General features: G+C 42.8%; 2 protein-coding genes and 11 non-coding genes across 13 annotated transcripts; 6 read left to right on the top strand and 7 right to left on the bottom strand.

The window, feature by feature from the left end:
• Positions 1-449: 449 nt before the first annotated feature.
• Positions 450-521, bottom strand: Trnae-uuc. Its single transcript has one exon. It is a non-coding gene; the product is annotated as a tRNA-Glu (tRNA).
• A 538-nt stretch (positions 522-1,059) lies between these two features.
• Trnae-cuc lies at positions 1,060-1,131 on the top strand. Its single transcript has one exon. It is a non-coding gene; the product is annotated as a tRNA-Glu (tRNA).
• Positions 1,132-1,993: 862 nt separating this feature from the next.
• On the bottom strand, positions 1,994-2,065 carry Trnae-uuc. The gene has a single exon. It is a non-coding gene; the product is annotated as a tRNA-Glu (tRNA).
• Positions 2,066-2,268: 203 nt separating this feature from the next.
• Trnae-cuc lies at positions 2,269-2,340 on the bottom strand. The gene has a single exon. It is a non-coding gene; the product is annotated as a tRNA-Glu (tRNA).
• A 488-nt stretch (positions 2,341-2,828) lies between these two features.
• Positions 2,829-2,900, top strand: Trnae-cuc. The gene has a single exon. It is a non-coding gene; the product is annotated as a tRNA-Glu (tRNA).
• Positions 2,901-3,617: 717 nt separating this feature from the next.
• Trnae-uuc lies at positions 3,618-3,689 on the top strand. The gene has a single exon. It is a non-coding gene; the product is annotated as a tRNA-Glu (tRNA).
• Positions 3,690-5,024: 1,335 nt separating this feature from the next.
• Positions 5,025-5,096, bottom strand: Trnae-cuc. Its single transcript has one exon. It is a non-coding gene; the product is annotated as a tRNA-Glu (tRNA).
• A 249-nt stretch (positions 5,097-5,345) lies between these two features.
• Trnae-uuc lies at positions 5,346-5,417 on the top strand. Its single transcript has one exon. It is a non-coding gene; the product is annotated as a tRNA-Glu (tRNA).
• Positions 5,418-5,710: 293 nt separating this feature from the next.
• On the bottom strand, positions 5,711-5,782 carry Trnam-cau. The gene has a single exon. It is a non-coding gene; the product is annotated as a tRNA-Met (tRNA).
• Positions 5,783-6,017: 235 nt separating this feature from the next.
• Trnam-cau lies at positions 6,018-6,089 on the top strand. Its single transcript has one exon. It is a non-coding gene; the product is annotated as a tRNA-Met (tRNA).
• Positions 6,090-8,796: 2,707 nt separating this feature from the next.
• On the bottom strand, positions 8,797-8,870 carry Trnai-aau. The gene has a single exon. It is a non-coding gene; the product is annotated as a tRNA-Ile (tRNA).
• An 863-nt stretch (positions 8,871-9,733) lies between these two features.
• LOC117580091 (general odorant-binding protein 56d-like) lies at positions 9,734-10,286 on the bottom strand. Its single transcript, XM_034266348.1, has 2 exons — positions 10,195-10,286; positions 9,734-10,126 (listed from the first exon to the last, which is right to left on the bottom strand). Exons 1-2 carry the CDS (start codon positions 10,243-10,245, stop codon positions 9,785-9,787), a joined length of 393 nt encoding a protein of 130 aa, XP_034122239.1. The 5' UTR covers positions 10,246-10,286; the 3' UTR covers positions 9,734-9,784.
• An 8,703-nt stretch (positions 10,287-18,989) lies between these two features.
• Positions 18,990-19,610, top strand: LOC117591842 (general odorant-binding protein 56d). The gene is made up of 2 exons (XM_034285208.1): positions 18,990-19,099; positions 19,164-19,610. Exons 1-2 carry the CDS (start codon positions 19,052-19,054, stop codon positions 19,509-19,511), a joined length of 396 nt encoding a protein of 131 aa, XP_034141099.1. The 5' UTR covers positions 18,990-19,051; the 3' UTR covers positions 19,512-19,610.
• Positions 19,611-21,647: the final 2,037 nt, after the last annotated feature.

The following is a 21,647-nucleotide window of genomic DNA, read 5'->3' as shown; positions in this document are numbered from 1 at the left end:
GGCACAGACTACATTCATATGGAGACGGGAAAAGGAAGGATTTTCTATTGAAAATGCTCCGTTCATATCCCAGATTAAAATGTGTTTTTGTTTTTCAAATTTATCAATAGAGTGTCATTAGTTTAAAGACCATCAGTTCAACCGACAATTCTAGGCAGGAGCAACCCCGTCAGAATCGTGGTAATAAAAAATAATCACTCAGGAGTCATAATTTTTTAACATCAACTGGCCTTTTAGTATTTGGGTAGAACGTCAGTCTACCACTACTAATGACAATCGTTTCGTGGCAAACAGCACTCTCTTGGAGCGTGCCACGACAGAACTGATTGGGAATTACTGGCCCAATAAATGTGGAAAAATGTAGGCGCCTCCTAAGCACTGATAATGGCAAGACCTAGACCAGTTCTGGGTAGAAAACAAATTTGTTTGAAAAACTCAAAAAAGATATTTTCCCATACCGGGAATCGAACCCGGGCCTTCTGGGTGAAAGCCAGATATCCTAGCCACTAGACCATATGGGATATAAGAACGTATGGTCCAAAAGTACATTTTGGTAGAAAAGCTTGTGCATTTGTTATTTTTGACCATATGACAATTGTATGGAAAATTGAATCACTAATTACATTTAGTTAAGTAATTCTTTCGCAAGCACGTGGGGAACATAACCTCTACACCAGGTAAGTATTGGAGCAAAACTGTAACAAGTTACATATTTCGACGTGGCGATTTCCCCCTTGTAAAGGCGGGTGGCCAAATAATTCCCCTCTACCCAAGGGTAGAGCGGTAACTTAAAACCTGAAAAAAATGGAATCATTTTAGCCTTCCAATATTAGACAACATCTGAATGGAAATCTTTGATGATTTGGTTCTAAAAAACTCTTATAATAACGACTGTGGTGCTAAAGAAAAATTCGAGGTCAGTGTAATTTGGACATTTTTGTGAAAAGAGTATTTACGTGTTTGAAATTTCATGTACCCAACCACGCGTTTTTGGAATTTAAAGGGTGTTGTTTTTGGACTTGCGATTCAGTTTTCAGACTTGGCAGAAAGCTTCGTATCTCCCATATTGTCTAGTGGTTAGGATATCCGGCTCTCACCCGGAAGGCCCGGGTTCAATTCCCGGTATGGGAAGCAAGTTTCGATTTCTTTTTTGTGTCTATTAATTTAAGCATCTCCAAATTGTCAGTGATTTTTGATCAAGTAGCGCTTTGCTTTAGCTGTCAGTGTGTTTTCGTTACATAATCGTATATATCCCAGTTTATTAACTTTCTTTAATTTCGTAAATTTTTGTGTGAGAATAATTCTAGCGCAACGCAAGGGGATACAATAGCTCGTTGGTAACATATCCAAAATAGAAACATATTAAACAACAAAAAATAAACCATATTTTCAGTGGAAGCGCAGCAATTTGTTTATCATCGTGATGGCGGTTGCCACCAAGTGTCGGGAGGGAACCGAGCCAGTCACCAGCACGTCAATTTCAAGCTTCCTGCCATATGGCTGCTATCCGTATTTGCTTTGAACGAAGTCAAAGAATGCATAGACGGAGATGGAGTTGTGCGAAGGATCCTTTTTGCCTGCCTCCTCGCACAGGTCACGCCAGGTGCGGGCATTGCACTTGGCGCGCTACAACTCCTCCATTTCACGTCCCTGCTCATCCGACTATATGTGGCCCACAAAGAAGTTGAGGCAGGGCACAAAATAGGCCTTCTCAAAGTTTACATTGAAGCGCAGTATTGTGAGCAAATCTTTGGCGTTAAAGTCGCTGATCTTGTTGTACAGCCCGATCTTGGTGACTCGATGCGAGCGGTGTGGATAAAGAATACCTCGATGTCTGACTTTGGGGTTTTTTTGGTCGGAAAAATCTGAAAATAATTAACCATTTCACTTGGAAGAATGATAAGGAACTAAAGTATAATATATTTTTTATAATAAATATTGAAAAACTCAAAAAAGATTTTCAAATAAAGTTTGAAAAACTCAAAAAAAATATTTCCCATACCGGGAATCGAACCCGGGCCTTCTGGGTGAAAGCCAGATATCCTAGCCACTAGACCATATGGGATATAATAATCTATTGTCCAAAAGCGTATTTTGTTAGAAAGCATATCGAATTTTATATTTTTAGGCATATGTTTGCAAAATCAGATATACAAATCAGATGTTTTATGAAAATTGAAACGTTGAAAACAAAGTATACATATGTACATATGTATATTTAAATTACTCGAAAAAATAAGTAAAATAGGAGTTGACAGCACGTTTAGCTTCCCATACCGGGAATTGAACCCGGGCCTTCCGGGTGAGAGCCGGATATCCTAACCACTAGACAATATGGGAGATGCCGTGTCGTCGATAGACTCTGTCCTTGAATTGCAAATTATTTTCAACTCCAGGCACGCGTGATGATTTTACAAGATGAAAACGCTCACCAATATGAATAGTTCAGATATTATAAATGCCTTTTTTAATGAATTGGCTGCTCTGAATAAGAGCGAGTAGCTATAATTAATGAAAGATGACTGAATTTCGTGAATGCATAAGAAAGAATCTTCTCTAAGAACTGAATGCAATTCTTTTAAATTGTACGATAAATTAATTGAAATTATTGGATACAAATTTTTTTGCGTTATAAATAAGATGTGTACCTATTTTTGTTGGTGTTTAATCATTTTCTCTGCAACAACAAAATGTTAAAAATGTTAAATGAATCACACCAGAAAAAAGTGTATGAATATTTTAGATTCTGCAGGACGGAATTGAAAATTATAAGTTCAAAGCAACAGGACTTACAATTCATGTACATATTCTACCAACAACATGACATCTCCCATATTGTCTAGTGGTTAGGATATCCGGCTCTCACCCGGAAGGCCCGGGTTCAATTCCCGGTATGGGAAGCTATGTGCTGTCAATTCTATTTTTTACCCGGTACTCGAAGAGTAAATAGGGGTGTATTGTATTTGTGCACAACAAAGTGGATATGGATATATGTAACACACAGAAGGAGACGGTTCCGATTCCATAAGGTATTTATATATATTCCTGATCAGCATCAATAGCCGAGTCGATATAGCCATGCCTGTCTGTCCGTCTTGTTGAGCGCCTGGATCTGAGAGACAGAAATCTATATATATCAGAACACCGGATTGGGATCAGATTCGATCATTATTATAGCCAGAATGAAGAAATTCATTGGCAGTGGCCAAACCCACCGCGTCCAGCACTTTTTTTTTCTTGCACATTCTCTCATCTGCTTCGTGCAGTGTGTGGCTCTAGGAGGGGGGGCGAACCTAAAGAGCGTGTTGGCATGAGAAGTTATGTAGATGTAGATGACAAATGTAGAAAAAATGTAAAATTTAAAGAAAAAAAAACCATCAAGGGACAGATATACGAGGATATACTACTGAGTACCGAGTATAAAAGTTGTGACGCTTAAGAGCACCTCTTAATTCTTTCCTCGTTATTTATTCTTTCGAGTAATTTAAAAATACGTATACTGTGTTTTCAACGTTTGAAAATAAATAAAACATTCTGATTTTGCAAACATTTGACTAAAAATATCTAATTAAATACGCTTTCTAAGAAAGTGCGCTTTTGGACACAAGATTATTGTATCCCATATGGTCTAGTGGCTAGGATATCTGGCTTTCACCCAGAAGGCCCGGGTTCGATTCCCGGTATGGGAAATATCTTTTTTGAGTTTTTCAAACTTTATTTGAAAATCTTTTTTGAGTTTTTATACCCGGTACTCGAAGAGTAAATAGGGTATTTATATATTGTTTTTGTGGGGAATAACGGTTGTATGTAACGCACATAAGGAAACGTTTCCTACCCCATAAAGCATATATATTCTTGATCAGCATCAGTAGCCGAGTCGATAGAGCCATGTCTGTCTGTTCGTCTGTCCGTCTTGTTTGTCGGCTAGTTCTCAGAGACTATAAGAGCTAGAGCCACCAAATTTTGGCTCCGGACTGCTGTATGCTCACACTGAAACCAGTGTATTTTATATATGAGCCACGCCCCCTTCCGACCCCGCAAAAGGGCGAAAACCTCGCAAATCTACAATTTTGGGCAGCTGGCGCTGCCTCTGCCGCGAGTCTGCAGTGTGTGGGTCTAGGGAAGGGCGGCGAGCTAAAGGAGCGTGTTGGTGTGAGAAGTGTTGTTGATGTAGATGACAGATGAAGAAAAAATTTAAAATTTGACAAATAACCACTAAGGTGCAGATGTTGTACTGAGTGCCGGGTATAAAAGTTGTGACGCGTTAAGAAGCGTTTCACACGTCCCTTCTCGTTCAAACTTTATTTGAAAAAATAAACGACATATCAGTTCTATATCATTCTTCCAAGTAAAATGTTAAAATTATTTTGTGATAGTTCCGAGCAGAATAAAATCTAGAGTCAGACAATGGGGTATTGGCTTTTACATCTTCACCGCTCGCATCGAGCCACCAAGATCTTGCTGTACAACAAGATAAGCGACCTTAGCGCCAAGGACTTGCACACAATACTGCGCTTCAATGTAAACTTTGACAAGGCCTATTCTTCAACTTCTTTGTGGGCCTTCTTGTGAGCAGGGACGTGAAATGGAGGAGTTGTAGCGCGCCAAGTGCAATGCCCGCACCTGGCGCGACCTGTGCGAGGAGGCAGGCAAAAAGGATTCTTCGCACAACTCCATCTCCGTCTATGCATTCTTTAACTTTGTTCAAAGCAAATACGGATAGCAGCCATATGGCAGGAAGCTTGAAATTGATGTGCTAGTGACTGGCTCGGCTCCCTCCCGGCTCTTGGTGGCATCTACCATCACTATGCTGAACAAAGTACGGCGCTTCCAGTGATTGTTTAATGGGTTTATATTTTGGATTTGTTTCCAAAAGAGCATTTGCATCCCCTTGCGTTGCGCTGGAATTGTTCACACATAAAAAGCAAAGCACTACTTGATCCACGAGATAATTAAATAAAATAATTATATTTCCTTAAAAAATACAAACGTATCAAAAAAACACAGAAATTAGCATTAAGCTTTTCCCATACCGGGAATTGAACCCGGGCCTTCCGGGTGAGAGCCGGATATCCTAACCACTAGACAATATGGGACTTGCATCGCATTTTGCCAAGTCTGCAATGTGAGTACGTGAAATCTCAAGCAGGTAACAAAATCTAATTTTTCATAAAAACGACTATCTTATAAATCTTACAATTTTTTTCGTCGAAGATGCATTATTAGGAAAATTTAATATCAACTTCCGACAGATTTATTTGAGTTAGTGATTTGTCACATATGATAAAAATTAACAAATTGCACAGACTTCCACCAAAGTGGGATTTTGAACCGTATTTATTATATCCCATATGGTCTAGTGGCTAGGATATCTGGCTTTCACCCAGAAGGCCCGGGTTCGATTCCCGGTATGGGAAGAATATATTTTTTGTAATTTTCCACCTAAAACTAACCACGTTTTCCTAGTAAGTTTCCTTAATCTCACATAATCTCATAATTAAGGTCTGCACATTTATATTAACGTAAAAACAAGCTAAATATCAAACTAAAATAATTCCTTAAACTCTGAATGTTTGGTATTTTGATTGTACTATATTCCTTGGATAGAAAATTATATGATGAGCTTGAAATACGAGTACAGTACATATTCCTTGACTCTCATGATATGCATACAAAAAAAATGTCGAACCAGGCTTTCGACCACATTTAATAGCAGAGCAAGGTTTCGATCCTCGGACCTCTGGGTTATGGGCCCAGCACGCTTCCACTGCGCCACTCTGCTAGTTATTTTGGATTTTCCAAAAGCGCTACATGAAGATAAGGGTGCAAAAAAGACAAACAAAACATAATTTTTGAACAACGTTTACTAGTTTCAATTTTAACAGATTATCTTAGACCAAAAATATTCTTTATTTGTTTATTTTTGTTTTCTTTATTATTTTTCTAAATAATTTTCGAGTTGTTTCCCCTGAATTTTTTAAAAACAAGAGGTCCTTTTTCGCGCCGGTCCCTCAACAAGCAGAGTGGCGCAGTGGAAGCGTGCTGGGCCCATAACCCAGAGGTCCGAGGATCGAAACCTTGCTCTGCTATGTGAAATGATGTGCGTTGGTTGTCGTACGTTTTTCTTTTTTTTGCATATTACGAATGGCAGGAGAGAATAACACAAACCTGGGATATAGTCCCCCTAAATGTTTTTAAACAAAACGCTGGAAAGATCTCAGAGACTGTCTGGTAAAACAGTGCAGTAAAAAATCTTAAATCTCCTGGTAGTTACATCCCATTAAGTCTCTCTCATGCACACAATGCGTGTCGCGTCGCATTCGCCGACTCACGTGGATTATGTATTTACTTTTAGCCATGGCGACGCCCTTATCGCGCTGTTGCATGCAGCCACGGACTTCGCGGACTTGCTCCTCGCGCGGGCTTTGCCACAGATACCTATGACTGGGGAGACCAAGCGCCCAGCGACCGGTGCCTTCTCATGTTGATTTTTCTCGAATCTGTTTGCATTTCAAAGAGAGTGGCGACTGGCAGCCACCGGAGCTGCTAGATTTTAGGACAGCTAAAGAGAAGGCTTTAAAGTTGGTAGTTATGCTGGCCGGTGCCTAATATTTACTAATTAGGAACCAACATAACTGCCAACGAAATACTGAAGTGAAAAATGAAACAAAATGTATGGTCAGCCACGCCAGCGAGTTGCCAATCTAAATGACATATTTGTCAATCAATTTCAAAAATTTTAATTAATTTTCGCGCCACTTAAAAGAGAGCTTCGAATGTGCAACGAACCATACGGTGGCACGCCACCCCTCTGGCTCTTTTGGCGTGCACCAACCGCAAACACTAAATTGCAAATAAATTTGTTTAAATATGCAATGGTAGCGCAGAGTGCGCTGAGAGCGCATCAAGTGTACCAAAAACCGAATAGACGACGAATGGCCACAATTGCGCCAGACTACCCTCCCACATGGGGAAGGAGTTTGCATGGGTCCATGGGATCACTCCTGTGGCACGTGAACCTGCGACAACGAGACAACAACATGCGCATCAAATTTTAATAGCGAAACCCCACAAAAAAGTTTCAAGCCACAAAGTCCATTTCCATGGAGCCCGACGGCAGGGATCTCTCACTCACTGATGGTTCCTTTTGGTTGGTGCTGGGCTGGTGGTTTTCGTGTGACATGCCTGATGTACGCTTTTGGGTTTGGCCCACGAAGATGTTGCAATGACATTGAATATTGATGAAAATAAATCGAATTTCCGTCAGCCCAGCGCCCAGCATCCATTCGATGAATGTGCCAGGCAAAAAATAAACTGGACACTTTGCCTCCACTCCATCCGCTCTCCATATGGCCGGACGTGTTTCTATTGATTGCCAAATGGTTTGGGGCAGGCAGCAAAGGGTTCCTGACCGGATAGGGTTTTGACGCAGTCACTCGCCGGCAGCTGCCGAGTGTTAAAATCCCACGTGGGGGAGGACGGACATTTGTGGTTTCTTGTTTTGGATTTTGCTGGAAATGCTATTAGCCGATTGAAGCGTTCTTCCTTCCCTTGATAAACTTCAAACTGAATGATTTAATTGCAGTGAATTTTCAGGTAAAAATGTATTCTATTAAAGGCTTGTTAGAGGCTTGTTAGAGTTGGATAAATAATACGATTTTTATTTACAAATAAAACTATACAGCAAGCAATCGAAATCGTATTTGAATTATCCATTCAGCTGCTGGAAAAAACCAAGATCAAACGAATATCCTGAAATATTTTCATATTTTCCCGACTTTAACTCTTTTTTTGTTGCCTGTTGTGGATGTCGCTCCGCCCTACAATTAAGCCCCCAGTTAACACTTGATTTGTGTTTAAAAATTATTGACCAATCCATGGATTCTGATGAAGTTTCTGTTTGTGCTTGTCAAACATGCAGAGCGAATGGCACCGTCTGATTTTCAGCACCACAAGGCACAGACACCAGAACGGCAGCAGCCCGGGTGCACATATGAAAATCCAATTTTCCAGTGATTGATCAGAGTGACGGGGATTGCGGTGGCTGTGAATGCAAGAGAAGAGCTTGCCACACACTCAGACACACGTGAAGCGGGTGGCGTGTAGTGCATACGCAAAAATAGTGTAATTAATGCAATGTTTGAATAATAAAAATTAATATTTGTGGCAGTTTTTGTCGCCAAATTGGTAGGGTACAAGGGATGGGGTAATGCATTTAGCTGTCCTTTTCAACGAGTGTTTACCTAGTCATCGTGTCATCACGAGGGGGTCCCACGTTGTCGTCTGCGTCCTTTGGTCGCTTTATGCGGGCTGTCAAAATCAGACAGTCGGCACACACATGCACACCCTCCCACACCCAGAGCTGGACAGCTTTGGCCACTGGTCTCTGGCAGTCTTCCTGCTCCGACACTCTCTCTCCCTCTCCAGTTGTTTGTTTAAGTTTCGTTTCACCAAATTATGCCCGAGCATATGAGGGATTTATACACGCTTGAGGACTGGACTCTCCACTGCACTTCACTCCCACTCGACTGTTTTCGATTTGGCTCTGACTCTCAGTATGTGTTGTCTGGCGCAGCAGCATTTATGCAAATATTGAAATAAGTCTTAATTGAATACAAATACTCAATTACATTGCGGCAAATCTGTTTTGTGGGTCCAGCACAAACAAACTCCAAGCTGGGAGCTCCGCAATTTCAATTTCGTTTATGGCCAGAAAGTGGAAGGTGAGTAATACCAAAAGAGTTTAAATATCAGCAAACAGCTAAAAAAAATTAGGAGGAGAAAAAAACTAATTTCTGGCCCATGAGGGGATCGAACCCGCGACCTTCGCGTTATTAGCACGACGCTCTAACCAACTGAGCTAATGGGCCTCGCTGCCGCTGATGTGTTCAGAGGGCTTTTTCCGTTTAAGGGTGGGTTTTCGTTGTCACTCTGTTATCCCAGGGCTTATTTTAGTTATTCAGGGATACGTATTAATAGATAATGTAGAAAATTATGCTTAGCTACATACAATGCATATTTTTTTCATCAAAATCGGGTTTGTTACTGCACATTAAGAGCACTCTCTGCTGTGGCCCCCTGAGAGTTGCGTTCTGATGCCATCACAAGAAACACATTTGACACTTCATTAAAAAGCAAAATACCAAAATCAATTAGACACTTTGTCCCCCAAGAATAGCCCTCCACTAGACAGACACACACACACACGGACACACACTACCGACCAGGATGCACAGCCAGCCAGCTTATTGTTCTTGGCAAACAAATACGCAAAACAATTGTGATACACACACGTCTAGTATTTGTTGCTACTGAATGGAACAGTTCCAGCACCAGCTCCTGCTCCTGCTCCAGCGCTGTTTGTCAAATTGTTTGTGGATGAGACGAGACTTTGTTTGCATTTTGAATTGCGGTAACATGGAGCTGTAGACGGAGCCATAGATATTTGTTCAAAGGTACAGAAGCCCTATAACGTCGTGTGGGTAATGGCGAGGTAACGCACTGCAAATTGTACAATGGAAAATTAATTAAAAACGTGTTGCCGAACAGAGCTAAAGAGCTTTAATAAACAAACTTGCAGTGGGCCTAAGGAAAAGTACCAGTGCAACTGCGGCTACCCTTGAGTGGATTCTGTTCACTACACTGCGATCAATCGATACGCTCGCTATGCACATTGTAGTACAGAGAAAGCTACAGAAACCCTAACCGATTCGACTGGTAAGTAGACATTTCGTTTATGTAATTAGATACGTATGTTTATTGCAAGAGTTAAGAGATTTTTGACTTATATCTGAGCCTGATTGTTGTGGTAGCACTTGTACAGCTCAAAGCTAGTTTCGCACTTGTTGGCTCCCTTGAGCGAGTCACACTTGGCCTGAACCACCTTCACCTTGTCCTCGCCGGCAATGGGACCCAGCTTGGCCAGCACCACATCGGGCTTGATCTGGCCATCGACGACGAAGCCAGACTTCTCCAGGAAGCAATTGGCAAAGCACTTGACCTTGTCATCGGCATCCGCGAAGTTGCCGGAGCGCAGTGCCTGGGCCTGCTCCTTGGTGACGCCCTCCTGCTGAGCGCAAGCCTTGGCCCGCTCCTTAACCGCGGCCCTCTGTTCTTCTGTTAGCTCCTGCGAGGAGTCAAAGTTGAAGCAGAGTTAGAGTCATTTAAGAGATAATATGAGAGCTCTCGACTTACCACAGCTGCGGCCAATGCGGCGAAGGCAGCCAAGATGATAAATACTTTCATGATGATAATGAAGCTGATCGAGAAGTTGCTTAGAACTGTCGACTTGATTCCGTGGCCAGCTGGCTTTTATACGATATCAGAAACTGGACTTTGAGCCACACATTGATTAGCATTTATTTTGTTTAGTCGTTGAGTTCCCTTTTCTCTCATTCCATTACCACTTTACCCCAATGACTTTCGGTTTGTGTGAACGATCGGGTACACAAAAAAAACTATCACTCATTTATTTAACATTTGCACAAGAGATGGCAGCTTATAAATAGTTGCTCTCATCCTTGCTTTAAAATTTCTTGTCCTTACGAAGCTTATTTGGGTCACATAAGATCCCCGAGAACTGATATCATTTGGGGGCTGCCTTTCACTTTGCTCGGCCCAGGCCATGTTTGCTTGGGCCCCACAGGCACAACCACATGAATGATGAGCACCCGCTCTCTCACACTCTCTCTTTCTCTCTTTCTCTCTCTGTCGTTTTGTGTGTAGTCTAAACATTATTTCGATTCAGGGTTAGAGATAGTGGAAACGTAGGCTGTGCACATCCACTGCTTGCACAGCCAGAGAGCCGCTTTAGTAATTAGTTTCTGCTGCGATTCAGAGATAAGCCTTGCCACACAGTCCAGCAGCACTGAGGAGGCAAAGACTAGCCAGCAGCTCTGAGGGAGCAAAGACTTGCCACAATCCAGCAGTCCTCCTGGGACAAAGACTTGCCACAGCCCACTCTGGGGTGGACTCTCCTTCTTGTAGGCCAATGATGGATGAATTGACAAGCGAGTGACAAGGAGCCGAATCGGTCATGGGGGCTGTGTGGCATTGGATGCTAATGCATAGGCAAATTTAACCCAAATTTTAATGGGGTTAATGTCAGTTTTTGGGCAACACATTTCAGCCTGTCATCGGTTAATGATTATTTCGTAAAGAGAGCATTATGATATCTAGAAAAGGGCAAGCTGCTAACGAGCAGACTAATCCACTTAAATGTAATTAAAATATCCAACAAAACATACCACTAAATAATGACAGAAATCAAGCCAAGATAAATGCAACTCGCACCTTTGAGGGCTAACATATACACACATTTTCCATTGTGGTCCACACTCCATCAGACTCCATCAGTGTCAAAAATGGAGAGCTCCGCAGACTTATCTATCGCCTGGAAAACAGCCAACGCATCCATTCCACCTACAACTCACTTTTGTGTATTATCGTTTCTAATTTGTTTCAAATTAAATGAGTTTGGAAACATTTTCACAGCCCAAACCTGCAATAATAAAGAGTAAAATACATTCCGAATTTCGCACAAACACTCGTATCCTGGCTGCTGTTTCTGGTTTTTCGGATTGCTGTGTTGCTGTGTGTTCGTGTTCGGGGGCGTCTCCTGCAAATGTAATTAAAAAACTTTTTAAACCGCATCAACATAAATGTATGGCGCATAAAATTCTGTGCATTTGACAATTTTTGGCTGGCAAAAAGTTGACATTTTCCGCTCGCTCCGGTGCGGACTGTAGGTTCAAAAAAATAAATAAGAACGACCGCTAAAAACACGTGCAACTGGCGGACCGGTGCTGGCGTTGCAGGTGCTGTGGATGATCGGCAACAATTTCAATTTAACTGAAATTAAATGCTTTAAAAATTATTAGAGCTCATAAATAAATTGTCAGTGGGAAAAAGACATTTATTGGTGTCCGCTTAATGTGCTTATCATTTTTATGAGCACATTTTTTGGGACCATTTCATTCATTTTAATTGAACTTCAGTCGCCCCCAGCAAACCCCTTCCACTGTTTGGGTGCTGGCCATAAAGTATGCCCATTCAGACACTTTCATTTAATTGCATTTAAATCGCAGGCCAAACACGACTCCGGCCAACACCTTAATAGCCCATTAGGTGTCTGAAAAGGGTTTAGTTTTGTGCAATATGTGAAGGTGATAAATATTTTGAACACTGCACACGGAATGCCAAATTGCTGGGCCATCAATTCGATGCGTTGGAATTTAATCAATTTCAAATTGAGCAACGGAAAATGGAAGACCACAACGTTATCATAATGACAGAGCCCCAGTAATTGTAAAGCATCTTAAGTTGATATTTCTGCATGTATCTATTTATCTATGATGTCACTCCGAATGTGGCAACAGCCACTGCCTCCCTCTGGCTCCATAATTTTCCATTAGCTTTATTATATACTCATTTGGGGCAATGTCCTATATCATTGTTATTAGTAAGTCTTATGCCCTAGTTAATGGTTGCCCCCGGGCTATGTCTGGCTCAGGACTGAGGGGCTTACGGAAGTAGCTTCTGGACCATTCCTTTGGGGTCGATGCCGTCGCGCCCCCCCTTGCGGCTTGGATTTTGGAGCAGGGTTGTTGAACTCTGGCCACAGTTTTCAGGGATAGCCGCGTGCGTAATATGTGGAAAACTATGAAAGAACTAAGGGTTGTTCTAGCCCCCAGATCTGCTTAGAAAAGCGAGTGGAACGAGACCTAAGTTGCTCATGCATCAAATGAAATGTATATTGAGAAATATAATTACTATTTGCTGTCTCAGAAATTACAATGAATATCTGATAAGTCTGCTAAGTTTTGGCATATCGAATGCATTTGGTCCATCTTCTTAATTTCTAACAAAAAGAACACATAACGCACTCATTTTTAATGACAGACTTCCGCCCGACAAACACTCCAGAGATAGCTGCTGGTAATTGCAGTGCAGCAGCCTCTACTTGCCACAAAACTTCGTTGCCCATGTGGAAATGTACAAAATGGAGTGAGAGCTGTGAGCTGGCGCTGGGAAGCTGTGGAAAGTTTTCGGCACATTCATTTCGACGACAAGAGCTCTCTTTCTAATTAATTTAATGACTGGCTGATGTATTTGCATAGTGAAGTGCACGTGGGACGAACTTGACGCACGTGGGCCAGATAATCAACACTTTTGTTGCAATTGCAAATTAAACAGAGTTCCTCTCGGGGGCAGGCTTGGGCGGAAGTCTGCGTGTGTGGCATCGTTTGTACACTGCCTCATTGCCTCTAATTATTTTAAGAGCAGGCAGCATCCTGCCACGAGGTGATTCAAATGTGACAAAGTATCCCAAAACCTAGTTGCCTGCTTTTCTCTACATAATTCTGCGCAATTTATGGTAGAAATAAAGCAAGAAATAAAGCACTTGCCCGGTAGCAATCCTTGATGCGGACTACGGGATAGCTTATCAGAAATTCCTGGCATAACTCACAGCAAAAATGTTGCAGGGCTAGGAAGCCTAAGAAGCCTAGACCCAGAGCCCTCGGGCGTTGCAACAATTTCTGATTGCATTAGTAGCTGCTTACAATCATATTTTGTGGGGCCAGAACGTAAATGGAATATTTTATGCAATTTATTTTGATCAATTTGCACGTCGCAGTGGCACAGCCCGCCTAAATATTCTCCGGATGCACTCGTGCGTGCCCCCAGAATGGTAATTTACAAATGAGACTCCCAGCAGCCATGATAACAAAGTAAAAGATAAATTCTGGCAACAATAATTGCATGACAAATTGCCGCGAATCTTCAGACTTTTGTGGTTCAAAAAGAGTTGTGACGAATGGAAAGAACATCCACAAATAACTTTCTGTAGCTACAATCGTTGACGCTTATTTTGTACAGAGATTAAACAATTTTTATGTATTTTCAAGGCAGCATTATCCTTGGCTGCTCTAATGGCAAGCGCTATCAGCCATGCGTGGGATAAGTTGTCTCAAGTTTGACCTTTTGTAGGGTTCTAGTGTTAGGTAGATATTGCCGGCGCATCCCCATCTCATTACACACTAAAAAACGCAATCGAGCAACAAATTACAAAGCAAATCAAATGCAAATAGGTTTTTTTGTCTTTTCTTTTCTCGGCAGCCAGAAAGCCCCCCCCTTCTGGCATACCACGGTTGGCGCTGCTTCCAATTTCATGCAGCTGACCACGAACCCTGTCCGGCTGCTTTAATTGTAATTGCTGAGGCGGCTCGTCGAGTGGATTAAACAATTTCCCACATTTAACATGGCGCCGTGCCATCTTTAACCTTTGCCACACAATATACTCGTGGCTTACTGGGGGCTTAATTTTGGGTGCCGGCGATAAGAATTTTTAGCGACGTTGTCATTTGGGAGGCTTTGGCTTTGGCTTTGGCTTTGGCTTTTACGAGGCGGCACAAAGGACACAACGCATATCCCTCGTTTTGGCCCCCTTGGTGTGCGTCTAATTAGATGCTTTGCCTAATTAGTTGGTTTTATGTGAGACTCTTTATGCCCTCTTGGCTTACCTTTCACTTGTCTTTGGCTGGGTCCTCGGCATATCTTTCAGTGCTGGATCTACCGCCCTGCGCTGTTGATATGTGCCAAGCGGAGAAGGAGTTCGGGCGAACTGGGGTAGCGTGGAGCTGAGAATGTTATAAACTTTAACGCTTATTAAAAATTCCGAGCGCCACAGGAAAAATATCCACACGGGCCATGACAATAATGTGAACTAAAGCAGCGCATTTTCTGCTGATTTTCGCAGCTTGAGATTTTCAGTTTTGTCCCCAGCAGCGAGGCAGGGGAGCTCCTTGAGCTTGCTCCATGCTGTTGGGATTTTCAATTTCTTACAGAGCGAAGGACTGCATTCCTTCACCTGACTGTCTTTGATGCGTTATATGACAGCGCCCACAATCTGCTCCCATATGAACTCCCATTCGGACTCCACTGGATCTTTGATGGGATTGAAGTTGGGGAAGGGAGTGCGAAAAGGACAGGGACTGAGGCTGGCTGAAACTGGCACTGGCACTGGCACTGGCGCTGGTAGTGGGACACCGAATTGAACTTGTCACAAAAGAATTCATTTTGCAGCGTTTGGAATTTTCCCCTGCTGTTGTAGCGTTGGGGGAGAAAATGTGCGTGGAAATGCTTTGTGAGCTTTGCTTGCTTGCCCTCTAACTTGGGGGGGGGGGGGGGGGGGGGGGGGGGGCGAACTTCGTTTCAGACTCTTATTCTGCTCCTGGCTGTACCCTCCATCGGTTCATCGGTTCCGGCTTGGCTTCGTTAACTGGAATTCAATAAATATTACTAAAACACTCGCATAGCGCCTGCGGCCTTTTCTTTATTTTCCTTTTGTGCTTTTTATATGGAAGTAGCAGATGCCGCGGCAAGGGCAAACATTTTCACATAATTTCTGCCCTTTGTGATCCATTTTTAGTGTCACCCCTGGCCCCCCATACAGAGTGCCATTCATTTCTCAGAGGGTGGAGTACATTTTGGGTTTATTTTACGACGCGTTTTGTTACCAAAACGAAAATTTTTGGTAATACCAAAGACATTTAATTGCCTAATTGTTTTGTTTTTGGCATTTTATTGCAGCATGGAATGGGTTTTATGGATGAACAGAGCCAGGAGCCAGAGCACGCCATTCTTTTTATGGCTTAATTACTTAAATGCGTTTTATTTTGCATGCGGGCCATAATCATAAACAAATTATATAGAGTTGAAGTGGAAATTATGATATCTACGCGTAGCCAAGGCATCTCCTCAACTGGCAGTTTGAGTGGAGCAAACAGATTTTAGTTATCCTTTCATTTGCCCGCAAAAAAAAAACAAACATAATTTTCCTTTACTTCAACAAGTTTTCATCGCTTTCACTCTATGTTTTGCTTGCTGATGAAGGAGCTTGCTTTAATTATAATATAAATTAACTAAATCCGCTATATTTGATTTTATTTTTGCTGGCTTACTGTTTTTCGGGGCTATTTCGGTCAAGCACACTGGACCCTTCCTCATTCATTGCTGTCCCAACCAATCCCAATCCCAATCCCAATCCTTTCCTATCCCATCTGTGGCTTGGCTTTTTGCTTGCCTTTCTCATCTTTTATTTTATACATTTTTTTGTGTGAAATTAATGCCGCAAACACTAATTAATTGCGCAGGTGTTGCAGCTGTTTTTGCTGCTGCTGTGCTGCTGTTTTTTTTTGTGGGTGTCGGTTGCTGTTTGTTGTTATTGCATGAGGGGGGATAAGCCTAATTGAATTTCTGTAGCTTTATGCTGGGCTTGCCGAATGGCCACAGGGTGAGAGGCTCGACTACCTACCGTAGATTTTGAATATAATTAATTACGAAATTGTTGCCAAAAGTGCGGCAGGACGCATGTGCTATCCTTAAATTATTGATTTTTAACAGCAAATAGTTATCTGAAATTGCTGGTAGATATAATCAAATCAATTCTGATATGTATGCCGATCAGTTAGATCCTTTCTTCTTGGTTACTTTCTTTGCTTAACAATTCCCAAAACATTGCCCATAATCAAATTCACGCTTTTTTGTTTTATTTAATTGTTTTTTCTTTTGAATTGTGCATAGTTAATAAGTTGACTTTTATGACTGGCCCTGAGAAGCTCGTAAAAATTTGCATATGACTGGGGGGACAGCGCTTTTAGCTTCAGGTCGTCGGGTCGTGGATGGGAAAGGATCGGGTTGGGGTCGGTCGGGGAGCTCCTTCAACGCTCCTCGGGTATTATTATAATGTCAACGTAATGTTGTCGTCAAATAGTTTTTCGCGTGACATTCGTGGCCCCCGGGGGCCGATGACATTTCATTAGCCTGCCAGAGTTTCCCTTTGTTCGGGACACATAATAACGTGTGCCATTGTTTTTTTTTCACTTTTGTTTTTTCATTGTCGTTTTATGTGCTGTTTATATTTTTATGGCATGCCATATAGTATTTAATATTTATATTATATATGAGCCGCATGCGATGCGACTCCTACCTGTGTGCCATCCTTCCAGCTCTATCATGTCTGCGATAAAACAGTTTTATTCCCATACACAAAATCAAACTACTTGAGGAATAGACTCGTTTCGTGTTTGCTGTTAGTATTGTCAATAAATCCATGGAGGAGTCGCACTCGCAGTCGCAACAACAAACACGTTGACATTATGAATTTATTACTATTTAAATATTTTATTTTTGCCATGGCAGGCGACGATGGGTCCCCAATAATCGGTCGGGTAGGGTCTGGTCTGGTCTGGTCTGTCATTTTGTTTCGCCTGGCGTGCGTAACTATTTACGAGTTTTGTCTCCAAACTTGCTGCCCCCGCCCACCCAGCCATGACACGGGTACACTCGCAGAGTTTGAGTAGGTCATGAATTATCGATGCTGTCAGCAGTAAATATTGCTGATATAAACGATCCAAAGTTCTGCGTTGCACGTAAGCTTCCAGCAAAAGTTTCGACAAACTTTAACCAAACCGTTTAGGGCAGAGTTTTGCTCTGACTATTACTTATAATTCATTATATGTATATTTACCTATTATGCATGTAAATATCATATTAGCTAGTCCGACTATCCGACTATCACTTTAATAACTAATCAGGCTGCTTCTTCATTTGTATACAAAAGTGCCCAAGCAAAACCAGTTCAATGTTTGGACTTGAGACTCGAAACCCTGTTGGACTTTGGCACTGATTTTTGGCTACGTCAACAGCAAAGCTGAGATGAAAGAGAGAAGCAGACACTCATGCAAGACTATATGGAAACCGGTATGATAGAGCCACACGACAAACATTTATAGAACTCTCACAGCTTAAGTGCAGATATTCTGGGAAAACACACTTCGAGTGCAAGTCATTGGAGCATGAGCAAAGTTGTAATGTAATATTTGCAATTAAAGAATTATTTCTAAATTAATATAATTAGAGTTACAAACAACTTCAATTTATGTGCGATGCCAGGCCCAGCCTAGTCAAGTATGTATTTGGATAACATAACGTAACTATTACAGTTATAAATTTGTTTTATTTTGTTCCATCAGCAGCGCGACTGTTCTCTCACCTTGATTTAATGACAGAAGAGCAAAGCGAGCTTTTGCTGTACTTCTCTGCCTCCAAAATACTGATCAGCGTTTGTATGTACATATGCACAGACAACAGCAGCGAAGTCAAAACCGTTTCTTGCTTCTCTGCCTTAGCGCGCAGATGAGCAGAAGACGAAGAAGTTCTTTCTCTTTCGCTGCATTCGTTCTCTGTGCATAGGATGAAGCCACGATGCAGAAGTGGTGGGTTTATCGTGGGCCGAAGCAAAAGTTTTTGCGCTATGCATGCGTCGACTGCGCTGCCCAAGATCGTTTCCTATGCATACACACATACTATGTAATATTCTGCACCAAGATAAAACTTACAAGCGCTGCGAAATGTTATTCAAGTTGAAGGTTTATTTTTTATGTATTACAAAAACAAATTGGTGTTGACGCTTCGCTGAGCCCTGGCTCGCCGAAAAAAGTCGATTTATTTAATTGGTAGCCAAATCTGAAATCACTATTAGCACTTACATTATGCAAACTGAATTATACCCCAACCCTATAATGAGCACGAGTGTCGATCATTAAAGCCAATTAGCAGTACAATGGCAATCGGAACAATCTACTTGACTGCACTGGAAGCGAGTTTTGGGCAGCGGGAAGAGGACAGCGGGATACACCTCGTGTATCGCGTGGACTTTAAGCCAGACTTGCACAGAGATGACTCAATGCAAATAAACCAGCGATCAGCGGGATCCGTGGGACCAGACGCTGGGGACCTAAAACAAAGCGAACAAATCGAGGGAGAGAATCATTAAGCCACGATTAAAATAAACTAACAGACACATAAGAGATATACAACGGGCGCGGGTACAATGTGGTCACCGGAGTAGAGCGAGCACAAAAAGCAGTAATAAAAGCACAAATCAGACGAGCCGGCATGCAAAAATCATATAAAAGCTAGTGGCCGGTGTTTTGCGGCCAACAGTTGCAATACCAAAAGTTTTCCAACAGCATCTCTCGACCAAAATATGAAGTTCCTGATTGTCCTCTTCGCCCTGGTGGCTCTCGCCGTTGCTGTGAGTATCCGCACACTACCGAAATCGCAGCTTGAACTCATCCTTAATGCCCTTCCCCTTGCAGGAGCTGCAGCTCTCCGATGAGCAGAAGGCCACGGCCCATGCCAATGGCGCTCTGTGCCTCCAGCAGGAGGGCATCACCAAGGACCAAGCCATGGCACTGCGCTCCGGCAACTTCGAGGACACCGATCCCAAGGTCAAGTGTTTCGCCAACTGCTTCCTGGAGAAGACTGGCTTCCTCGTCGATGGCCAGATCAAGCCCGATGTGGTGCTGGCCAAGCTGGGTCCCATTGCCGGCGAGGACAACGTGAAGACGGTGCAGGCCAAGTGCGATTCGCTCAAGGGCGCGGACAACTGTGACACCGCCTACCAGCTGTACCAGTGCTATCAAAAGCATCACTCCCAGATCTAGGTCCATCTCAGTGCCCTCAAATGTATAGTATTATGTGCAAAAGGATTTTGTTTAGCACTTGTTTGTCCAAGTCCAAAAAGTAAATGTATAATGGCGAAAGGTTAAGCGATGAAACTTTGAACTTGATTGAAACTTTGGCATCACCTTAGACCAGACAGCAGGCCTCCCTCCCCCATCTCAAAGAAAATTAAAAATCTAAATGTCTATATACATATAATTACTTATGCATATTTGATGCTCCCACTGTACGCGTATGATTCTGAGACATTTGCATAACACTGGGCCATCATTAGAGCCCACTGTCAGACCGTCGTCAGGGGGCTTAAGTCCTTGGGACGGGGCTGCCCAGATCCCCAAGGCATTTGCACGCACATGTACGAGCGAGCGTATTGCATAAATATTGATGAGCGGCGCCGCTCTCCGGTAAACTTTACGCCACAAAAGACCTTGAAGACGACGCGGGATGAGGGCGGCATAATATTCGGACTCAGGAGCAGAAGCAGGGGGATGGGTGGCACGACTTTTTAAAGGCCCAAATCCAATTAACAAATCATTAAACATTCATTGAACACGTGTCGCAATTGCAGTCACCAGTTAAGCTCTCGGGTTCTGTTCGGTTTTGGGTTGGATTGGGTCTGGGTCTGGGTCTGGGCTCAGGTCAGGTGATACGCACGTTAGGGACAATTGCTTTGGGGAATTTGGAGCAGTGTTCCATTAGCCCGTGGGTTGAACTGACGCCGTACTGGCTGGACTTGGTGTCTATAATTCATTTTGTCACTTCCTGCTCCACGTCTGGCCTGGAACGAACGACAGCTGGAATGGGCTGGCTGGGGATATCAGGGATGGACTGGACTGGCTGTCATGTCACTTCCATTTAGCATCCGTTTCAGTTGCAGTTGTCCGCACAAGAGCTTGGGCATAATCAGTGATGCGTTTACTAATGTCTATTAAAAAGGCAGCAGCCAGCAGTATCCACCCACCCACCATCTAACAATCTCCTGCCACTCTGCTGGCTAATGCATTTAAGTAGACAGCTCGCTGTCCCTGTCGCCGTCGATGTTCCTGTCGCTGTCTCAGTCCCTTTCCTTGTCTCCGTCCCGGCGGCTTTTCAAAGAAACCAACATGCGTGATATCCTTCGTGGTTGCTGGTCCCGGGGTCCACAGTCTTTGCTCTGCTCTGCTCTGCGTTGTGGTGTGGTCTGGTGTGGGGTGGGGTTCTGCTCCTGTGGTCCGTGATCCGTGGACGCTGCCAAAGGGACAAACACATTGATGGCTTGACTTGGCCTTTGTCTTGAGCGACAGACAGTCTCTCCTCTTGCCTTGGCCTGTCTCTGCCTCGTCCTGTTCCTGCCACTTTGCTTTCAATGGAAGAGCAAAGAAATGATTCGCTTCAATGGGGTTGCTGTGGGTGGAGCTCTTAGCCCTGCGGTTCTCGCATTAATGTAATTTAATTTTATAATAAAAACTACGCCACATACAAGCGCGAGTATTGGCTCTGTTTATCTTCTTCTCCTTTGATCTTAAAGTCCAATATGTTTCAGTGTTTCCAGGGGTAATGTCGTGCTGTTCTAACTTCTGATTATCAGCACCAGTCTATTATTAAGTTCATCAATTAGATGCGGTCTTTGAAGACGCCGTGCAGGGGCATTGTCAGGTAAGGGTAAGGGCAGCAATCATCAGGAAAAATTCTCCACACTCTCCAGTTATTATATAGAGTATAAAATGACTGACAATTAAAATGGCAAAAACAGTGTAGAATATAGAATATATTATAGAATGTACATTTTAGCAGCTTTTCTGTCGGATTTTCCGAATACTTTTATGGATGGGGGGCTGGTTGATTCATCTGGCAAATTGAGCTTGAACTTTTTTAAACATAGTGGTTCGGTTTGTTCGCCTGCCATTAGACACATCGATTACAGAGTCCATTACGCGGGGTTAAGCAAATATGTTTTCGGGCCAATGCCTAATGGGAGTTCTCACATGCAAATGGCTGCGCGCTGAGGCATGGCCCGATTTGGTTTTGGATCTGCAAAACGTATAATTACTGCCTTCCATTAAAGATCTTCCCGATCGGCCAGTGAGGCGTTTAAAATGGTTTCCCGATCGCTTCGATCGCCGCCGATTAAATTGCAA

This window comes from Drosophila guanche, unplaced genomic scaffold, assembly GCF_900245975.1.
Source record: "Drosophila guanche unplaced genomic scaffold, DGUA_6, whole genome shotgun sequence".
Taxonomy (NCBI): Eukaryota; Metazoa; Arthropoda; class Insecta; order Diptera; family Drosophilidae; genus Drosophila; species Drosophila guanche.
This window is presented reverse-complemented; position numbering and strand designations above follow the sequence as displayed.

What these genes read in the sequence shown, in the direction of transcription:
- LOC117580091 (XM_034266348.1), bottom strand. Translation starts at nt 10,245, where the DNA reads ATGAAAGTATTTATCATCTTGGCTGCCTTCGCCGCATTGGCCGCAGCT. An exon ending in CCGCATTGGCCGCAGCTGTG is followed by an intron (nt 10,127 to 10,194) that starts GTAAGTCGAGAG and finishes GACTCCTCGCAG; the next exon opens with GAGCTAACAGAAGAACAGAG.
- LOC117591842 (XM_034285208.1), top strand. Translation starts at nt 19,052, where the DNA reads ATGAAGTTCCTGATTGTCCTCTTCGCCCTGGTGGCTCTCGCCGTTGCT. An exon ending in TGGTGGCTCTCGCCGTTGCT is followed by an intron (nt 19,100 to 19,163) that starts GTGAGTATCCGC and finishes TTCCCCTTGCAG; the next exon opens with GAGCTGCAGCTCTCCGATGA.